This window comes from Porites lutea, chromosome 4 (assembly GCF_958299795.1).
Source record: "Porites lutea chromosome 4, jaPorLute2.1, whole genome shotgun sequence".
Taxonomy (NCBI): Eukaryota; Metazoa; Cnidaria; class Anthozoa; order Scleractinia; family Poritidae; genus Porites; species Porites lutea.
Window position 1 is genome coordinate 1,921,545 of NC_133204.1, and position 8,748 is coordinate 1,930,292.

Below are 8,748 nucleotides of genomic sequence, written 5' to 3' on the forward strand. Positions count from 1 at the left end.
ATTCGTTCATGTAAGCCTAACTTAAATTTAACTGAAATCAAATACTTTCAAACTTTGGTGTTTTTTTTAATGGCACAGCCCACGTTTCAGAAATGGCCGATGAGAGTGAAGTTGTGGCTGAAATGGCACAGAAAGCCTTTGCTTCATCTTCCAACTACGAGAATGTTCGTGCCAATTATTCTCGCGAGGCAGTAGAGTTCTTTTTGCGCAAACTTGGTGTGAACGGGGACAATCATGACAAAGCTGCAGAGAACCAAACAGATCGCCCTTTTACTATCTTGGAAGTCGGTTGTGGCACGGGAAAATTTACTCGCGTCATGTTAGAAGTGTTGAAAGGCAAGAACGTGAGAGTGATTGCAAGTGAGCCACTGCAAAGCATGTGTGAGCAGTTAAAACTTATGGTGCCTGATACGGAAATTATCCAATGCCCCGCTGAGAATATACGTAAGCTGCTTAAAACTCTATGTTTTGTGCACAAAAACGATATCTTACATGTCATTTCATCTCTTTCGAATTGCTTGCCATCTTCTCCATTTTTTTGATACTAAAGCCCTTGCAGGGCCTCCAAGGCCTCTGCTAGCAGGGAATTACAGGCCTTTCCCTAATGTGTATTATTAAAATTGTATCATTGGATAATGCAATTCTACAGCTCTGATTAGCTTAACCATCATGGTATATGAGCCATTAGTAAAATCCAACTAGTGGTGTATTATCATTGCTCCGTTCTGATTGGTTGAGCTACTACTAGGCTATTCAGTCGAACCCTGCTATTTTGAACTCGGTTAATTCGAAGTCCCCGCTATTTCGAAGGAAGATCGAATTCCCTTGGATTTACCCTTCCCCTTTACGCTTCCCCGGTTATTTAAAACCGCACTATTTCGAACTTTTTTCCATTTCCCTTGGGACTTCGAAATAGCGGGGTTCGACTGTATGTTATAGCCCACTAGTAGCAAAAAGTGCGCGCTTTTTGGTGGCAAAAAAGGATTAAAGTCTAGCTTTTACCTAGCTAAATCTTTTTTTATTGTTAATATTTTTGACCAACTAGTTGGATTTTGCTAAAACAATATTATTATTCCTCCCGCCCTCATGGCCTCTGAGTCAATAGCCCATCGGCCTCATGGGCTATTGACTCAGAGCCCATTCAGGCTCAAAGAATAATTGTTAATTATACCATACTCTCCAAATATGGTAATTGTACACATCTGCTCAAAAATTAAAAATAACCTGAAAATCAGTTGTTTTTACAAATAAAGTCGGGAAAAATTCCTCAATAGAAAATATTAAGCTGATTAACAACCTACTTGGCCTGAATTTCCAATAACTACCCTAAAATACAGGAACCTATTTCACCGTCACCTTCCCATTTCCTTCTCTCTAAGAGAGGAGATGGGAACAATACTTTTGTGGTCTATATTTAATAAGGACCAATCATTGTGGGCCTTTACAAATTAATACATGGTTTGCACAGTCTTGAAGTCATGAATTTTTGGGGAAGTCCTTGAAAAGTCCTTCTTACTTATTTAATAGAATATTTAAGAAGTTAACCTGATACGTTGTATATACCTCCAGTTGTAATTTTAGTCTTTTTTTCTAGTAACAAAAGCCCTGTGCTTGAGTTTGTGTGAGGGGTTTTTCTTACTGTGTGTTGTACTTGCATTTCTTTTCTTTTCCTTTTTTCTTAATGTGTAATTTAATAACGCCTTTATAATTTTTATAGCTATTTGCAGTGTATAAAGTATTCTTACAACTTTATGGATCTCGAGCAAAATACATTGTTGTATATTGTTGTTGTTGTTGAATATTTCCATTTTTTCCTGGAAATGTCCTTAAATTTCTGTGTAAGTCCTTGAATAGTCCTTGAATGTTCTTAACTTTGAATGTATTGGCTTGGAAAGTGTTTTTTAATGCTTTTTGGTCGTCCAAGACAGAATATAAATCATAGCTCAGCAAATTAGTTAAATGTGATTTACCTAAAGTATCTTTGTTTTTTTTTTTCAGTAATTAACTAGCAATTTAAGTCATTTAAGACAAGTGAACTGAAAAATTTAGAGCAGTTGGTGGAGCAAAAAGTTCAATCCTTAAAGTCCCGTTAGAATGGACTGGAATGTGCATTTTTGTACAATTATCTGTGAAATTACCTTCTTGGTAGGTGGTCCTTGGAAAGTCCTTAAAAAATGGTTGCAATGTAAGATGACAAGTTTTGATACATGTATATAAGTTGATATGTTAATTTCTAAGTTATCCTTCCTTCTGTTTTTTCCAGCCCTTCCTGATGCAAGTGTGGATGTAGTAATTGCTGCTCAAAGCTTCCACTGGTTTACAAACCATGCTGCTCTAGAAGAATTCCATCGTGTTCTGGCCCCAAGGGGCTCATTTGGCATGGTTTGGGTTGTACTTGATGACATGGCTGCCATATGGTTGAAAGAGATAACAAACTTTCTTTCTATTTTAGATGAGAACTATGCTCTGTTTTTTCCTTTCATGCAAGGGTGGAGAAAAGTGTTCACTGACCTCTCACAAGGCTTATTTAGCGACCCAGAAGAATGTATAGACTTTAAGTATTCTAGAACAAGTTCTTTTGATCATGCCTTCAAGATGTTGTCATCATATTCCCCGGTAGCAGGTGGGAGTGAAAAAGATAAGAAAGATTTCCATGATCTGTTTAATGATGTAACTAAAAGGCATTTTAAAGATAAGGGAATTCCTTTAGAAACTATTCCATTTAAGTTTTACATGTACTGGTGTACTAAGAAAAATTAGTCTTTTTTGTTTCTGGGATTTGATTAACACGTTTACATCCGTTCCTCTGCCCTTGTGGATTCAATCAAGTCAAGTCAGGTTTTATTTCACTTTACAATGCAAATACAGAGGTTAATAAAAAATAATGGGTATTAACATTACAATTAGACAGGCATAGAGATAACAGAAACTAAAAGATATATAAGTAAAGGGAGTTGGATTAACTAAGTTTCACATGTACTGGTGTACTAAGAAAAATTAATCTTTTTTGTTTTCGGGGTTTGATTAACGCATTCACACCCAATTTCCCCTGCCCGTGTGGATTCAAGTCAGGTTTTATTTCACTTTACAATGGAAATACACAGGTTAATAAAAAATAATGGGTATTAACATTACAGGCATATAGATAACAGAAAATCAAAGATATATAAGTGAAGGGAGTTGGAGCAATTAAGAGTTTTCAAAGATAACTCCCAACAATGAAATCTTTAATTATATTTACAATGCAACTCTTAGGCCAGGGAAAAGGGCCCTGGGGACATGGTTGATTTACAATGATATTAATAATGAAAAAAAAAATATTATTATAAGTTATTTAAGCAGTAGACCACACTTTCTATGGGTTACCAGCGTGATAACCCAGGCGGGATGTTAGGAGAACACGAGAAAAGCTTGTAAATCACGAGCTGAAGGAGAGTTATTTATAAGCTTTTCAAGTTTTCTCCCAACATCCCAAGTGGGTTATGACGCCGGTAACCCATGGAAAGTGTGCTCTATTGCTTTTATGAAATAACTTTTAAGTTTTCTATTAGTTTACCGGCACAATAAACCATAGGTTTTTAACCAGTCAGAATGCGCGTACATGATCTTAGTTATTATTAATGTGTACCGTATGACAAAATTTTTGCGGATTGGCGATTTTTTGTGTTTCGCGGGAACTAATTTTTGGGATAAGGACTCCTTATTTTGCACGTATTTAGTCACTGACAAATTTCGAATTTTGATAGTATGTACATCATGTAAGACGTCATATAATGTCCTAAGTCATTCCCATTGGGGGCTGTGTCAGTTTTTCGGGGAGGGGGGGTTTCGTTGAAATTCCGGGGGGGTGGGGTAGTGATAAAAAGACAGTCTCCCGATTTTAGGTCTCCAGAGGTTGGCATCTTTGAAGGAGGGACTGGTTTTTCTCGCTAGGAATAAATTTTTGCAACTTTCAGAAGGTACCCAGTACCCAGCATTGATGATATTTTCGTTTTCACTGAGTACTTGCAATAGAAATACATATTCTCAAACAATACTATGGTGTGCGTACCCTTAAAACCATTACCGTAAAATTCCGAAAATAAGGCCAGGGGTTTATATTTTTCAAAGGCCCTTTTTGAGTGGCTTATTTTTGGAGGGGATTATCTACGGAGGGAAATTTGCGTTTCAAAATCGATTGGGCTAGCCTTTTAGTTGGAAGGAAATTTACCATTTTTGCTTTGCTTTACTTTGTATTTGAGGGCAATTTTCCAAGTACAAGCCCCCGGGGGCTTTATATTTGGAGGGGCGATATTTTACGGAGGGTTTTTTGCGTTCCCAGTTTGAGGGGCTTATATATGGAGGGGCTTATTTTAGAATTTTAGAGTATTTCTTTGTATACCTGTATACCGTTTTCTTTCTCAAAGGAAGAAACAAGTTGTAATTGAACAGACACTTATTTCTTAGTACTGTATTTTTTGTAGCGAATTTAAGTTAGAGAATACTTACTCTGTAGTAAATTTTTGGAGAAAAATGTTTGCGGTAATTTTTACTTGCGGGAACTTGCGGATCGCTGGAGAAATCGCAAATAATTTAGAGAAACCGCAAAAATTTCGGGCCACACAGTATCTTAGGTATTGGGGTATGAAACAAGCAATACACTAAGAGTGGAAGATCAGTAAAACGCGCAACTGTGAACATCGTTATAATGTTCAACTCGTTTTGCAGAAATGTTGCAATACAAGTTGCACCCATGTTGACCGCGTTATCTGGTTCGGCGAAAGAGACTGGTGAAGACATACTTTCTTCACAAGTTTATTCATATAAGCGGAACTAAATTACCTCTCCATGCACTGTCGGCGGAAACGTTCAAAATAACCTTTCAAAAAATGACTGATAATGGTGACAGTGAAGTGGTGGCTAAAATGGCACAGAAAGCCTTTGCTTCATCTTCTAACTACGAGAATGTTCGTGCCAATTATTCTTTCGAGGCAGTAGAGTTTTTCTTGCGCAAACTTGGTGTGAACTGGGACAACCATGACAAAGCTGCAGAGAACCAAACAGATCACCCTTTTACTATCTTGGAGGTCGGTTGTGGCACGGGAAAATTTACTCGCGTCATGTTAGAAGTGTTGAAAGACAAGAACGTGAGAGTGATTGCAAGTGAGCCACTGCAAAGCATGTGTGAGCAGTTAAAACTTATGGTGCCTGATACGGAAATTATCCAATGCCCCGCTGAGAATATACGTAAGCTGCTTGAAACTCTGTGCTTTGTAAATGTTCATTTAGTACTTCACCAATACAATACCTTAGATGTCATCATTTGATCTCTTGCGAATTGCCTGCCACCTTCAATTTTTTGATACTAAAGCCCTTGCAAGGCTATCGCTATTATTGACTATTTTCCAATTCCCCATAATACACTCTGTCTGCCCCCAAATTTTGCATAACTTATTGTCTTAAAATGCTCTTGGGAAAATGCAATACTCCCAGGAGCATTTAAAAACAATGGTTTATGCAAAATTTGGGGGGCAAACAGAGTGTATTATGGGGAATTGGAAAATAGAGAATGTGTAATATTATTAGGCTTAAGAATTTCTTTTTGTTCTATTTCTTTTTTGTTTCCAATAAAAAGAGCCGTGCTTATAGAAGGCGGAGATCCCAGCCCTGCCGGGAAGAAAACAGAGAACTGACATCATGTATGAAAGACACTTTGTTACCTGATGCATGTGGGACCATCAAAAGAGGAGGAGAAGTGAATGAAAAGGAGGGGGGAATGGAAAGAGAAAATGGGCTTTTCCCTTTTTTTCTTTTCTCTTATTTGCCATTTGCACATCTCCCATTATAAACCTTGTTTGCCCCCCAAGATTTTGCATAAGCAGTGTCTTTTATTTCTCTTGGGAGGACTGTAATACCCACCCTAAAGTACAAGAACCTATTTTGCCAGACTGCAATTAAAACATGTAAGTATATTACTGTTGATTACCTTCACCTTCCCTTCTCCATCTCTCTCTCTCTCTCTCTCTTTCTCTCTTTGTGGTCCTTATTTATGCAAGCTCTTCGGGCGTGCTCTGACAGCGGGAGCGGGAAAAGGAAAGAGTCTTGCAACTACAGGTGTACATCTCAGGAATTTGAATATCTGCATCAAAAAAGTTGATTCAAAATGTTGATTGGTGGAGATGACATTAAGAATGGCGTCACTACCCTTGGCACTTGCCTTTACATGTTTTTCAATGTATGTTTACATGTGCACTTGTTTCCACTTCGTGCTGATTGGTGGAAATCTGACAGCTCAGTCGACGGGGAGCCATAGGGGAATTGGACGCAGAATTCAAATTCCAGAGATGTAGTTGCAAGCTCACCTCTCCTTTTCCTGCCCCACCACCAGAGTGCCCCAGAGAGCTTGATTGCAGGCTAACCAATCAATGTGGGCCTTTACAAGTTAACACAGGGTTTGCACAGTTTTTTTTTTTGTAGAAAAGTCCTCAAATGTCTGTGCCAGTCCTTGAAAAGTTGTTAAGAAAGTTCTTAACTTTGAATGTATTGGCTTGAAAAGTGTGTTTTAAAGCTTTTTGGTTGTCCAAGACAGAATATAAATCATAGCTATGTGAAGTTAAAGCTGATTTAAATAAAGTGTTTTTTGTTTTATGCAGTAAGTAACTATCAATGATATTTAAGATAAGTGAACTGAAAAATTTAGAGCAGTTGGTGGAGCAAACAGTTCAACTGAACTGGGAATGTGCATTTTTTTTAAAGTTATCTGTGAAAATATGTTCCTGGTAGGTGGTCCTTGGAAAGTCCTTAAAAAATGGTTGCATTTTTTTGCATGAAACATGTAAATCATCTTTTGCTAAGATGACAAAGACGATAATGTTTGATGGTGAGCAACAAGTTTATATGTTGATTTCTAAGTTATCCTTCTTTCTTTTTTTTTTTCAGCCCTTCCTGATGCAAGTGTGGATGTAGTGATTGCTGCTCAAAGTTTCCACTGGTTTACCAACCGAGCTGCTCTCAAAGAATTCCACCGTGTTCTGACCCCAAGAGGCTCATTAAGCATGGTTTGGGTTGTACTTGATGACATGGCCGCCACATGGTTGAAAGAGATAAAAAATTTTCTTCGTATTTTAGATGAGAACTATAATCTGGTTTTTCCTTTCATGCGAGAGTGGAGAAAAGTGTTCACTGATCTCTCACAAGGCTTATTTAGCAACCCAGAGGAATGTATAGACTTCAAATATTCTAGAACAAGTTCTTTTGATCATGCTTTCAAGATGTTCTCATCTTTTTCTCAGTTAGCAGGTGGGAGTGAAAAAGTTAAGAATGATTTCCATGATCGGTTCAATGATGTAACTAAAAGGCATTTTAAAGATAAGGGAATTCCTTTAGAAACTATTCCATTTAAGTTTTACATGTACTGGTGTACTAAGACAAATTAACCTTTTTTGTTTTCTGGGTTTCATTAATGCATCCACATCCTTTCCCCTGCCCGTGTGGATTCAAGGCAGGTTTTATTTCACTTTACAATGGAAATACACAGGTTAATAAAAAATAATGGGTTTTAACATTACAATTAGACAGGCCTATAGATAACAGAAACTAAAAGATATATAAGTGAAGGGAGTTGGATTAACTAAGAGTTTTCAATTTCAACTCCCAAAAATGAAATCTAAAATTATATTTACTATGATATAATATTATATTAATTATTTTAAGTTATATATCTTAGGTAGTGGGGTATGAAACAAGCAATACACTAAGAGAGGTAGATCAAAGATTAAGTCTGACAGTTGTACTAGTCTTATTAGTCTCAATATCCTTGTACTGCTTGTGACGTCATCAGTTATAAAAGGTCATAGACAACTAACTTTGAATCTTAACTTGAACCGGGTGAAGAGATCTTTCAAACCATCTTCGAATCAGCACGATTCAGTCAAAGAGGCCAGGTGGCACACCATCGTTATGTGAAGTAGACCCGATTAAAATCTATCCTGGGTACCAGAGAGTTTTTTTTCGCGTGTGACGAGGAGCTTCGTCGGCCGCAGGCCGACACGTCTTCGGCCTCCGGCCGAAGACACGAGCGGCGAAGCGGCGAGAAAAAACTTTTCGCGCGGGTCACTTTTTAAGACTTGACCGAAACCGGAAACCGCGCATGAAAAGTGTCTGGCACCCAGGGTAATTAAAATCAAGATTAGCTCAGTCGGCAGAGCAGCTTGACTGCAGAGCGGCAAGTGGCGGGTTCAATTCCCGGGACCGGACCAATACTTAGGGTCTTAAAATATCTAAGAAATGAAGATAAGGGTAAGGGTAGCAAAGGTACTGCCTTTGCCCTGCAAATGGCTAGACCTTCGCTTGGCTCGGATGACTACGTAAAATGGCGGTCCTGTCTCCAGTAGAAAACGTAAGAAATAGTGTCCCCAGTTAGTACTTTCGTACTAAATACATTGACACTCAAATAAAGTGTATTTCTTTCTTTCTCTCTTTCTTTCCAGTATATAACCCCCCCCCCCCCCCCCCGCACTTTCTTCAAACTTATTCCAAATTCCTGAAATTCCTCACTGTTTTTTCCCCAAAAAAGTCAAAGAGACGGGAGGGAGAAAAAGCGGAAAGGAAACAGGGCGGATCGAGATAGTTTAGAAAGGGGTGGCCGGGACACTTGGCAGCTTTTTAGACAGTACTATTTATTTTACTGATAATTCTTAGAAATAATACAAAATTTCACTACAGTTTGCTCGGTCAACCCCTAAATCCGCCCATGGTAAAATACACGAG

The 8,748-nt window shown here is 38.1% G+C and overlaps 2 protein-coding genes across 2 annotated transcripts; both read left to right on the forward strand.

Moving 5' to 3' along the window:
• The first annotated feature begins 66 nt into the window (after positions 1–66).
• On the forward strand, positions 67–3,729 carry LOC140935201 (uncharacterized). Its single transcript, XM_073384739.1, has 2 exons — positions 67–444; positions 2,264–3,729. Exons 1-2 carry the CDS (start codon positions 93–95, stop codon positions 2,758–2,760), a joined length of 849 nt encoding a protein of 282 aa, XP_073240840.1. The 5' UTR covers positions 67–92; the 3' UTR covers positions 2,761–3,729.
• A 1,107-nt stretch (positions 3,730–4,836) lies between these two features.
• LOC140934836 (uncharacterized) lies at positions 4,837–7,859 on the forward strand. The gene is made up of 2 exons (XM_073384395.1): positions 4,837–5,226; positions 6,919–7,859. Exons 1-2 carry the CDS (start codon positions 4,869–4,871, stop codon positions 7,413–7,415), a joined length of 855 nt encoding a protein of 284 aa, XP_073240496.1. The 5' UTR covers positions 4,837–4,868; the 3' UTR covers positions 7,416–7,859.
• The last annotated feature ends 889 nt before the right edge of the window (positions 7,860–8,748 follow it).

Bases quoted from the DNA above. Each gene is read 5' to 3' on its own strand.
- LOC140935201 (XM_073384739.1), top strand. From the start codon at position 93: ATGGCCGATGAGAGTGAAGTTGTGGCTGAAATGGCACAGAAAGCCTTT. The intron at 445-2,263 runs GTAAGCTGCTTA...TGTTTTTTCCAG, and splicing joins ATGCCCCGCTGAGAATATAC to CCCTTCCTGATGCAAGTGTG.
- LOC140934836 (XM_073384395.1), top strand. From the start codon at position 4,869: ATGACTGATAATGGTGACAGTGAAGTGGTGGCTAAAATGGCACAGAAA. The intron at 5,227-6,918 runs GTAAGCTGCTTG...TTTTTTTTTCAG, and splicing joins ATGCCCCGCTGAGAATATAC to CCCTTCCTGATGCAAGTGTG.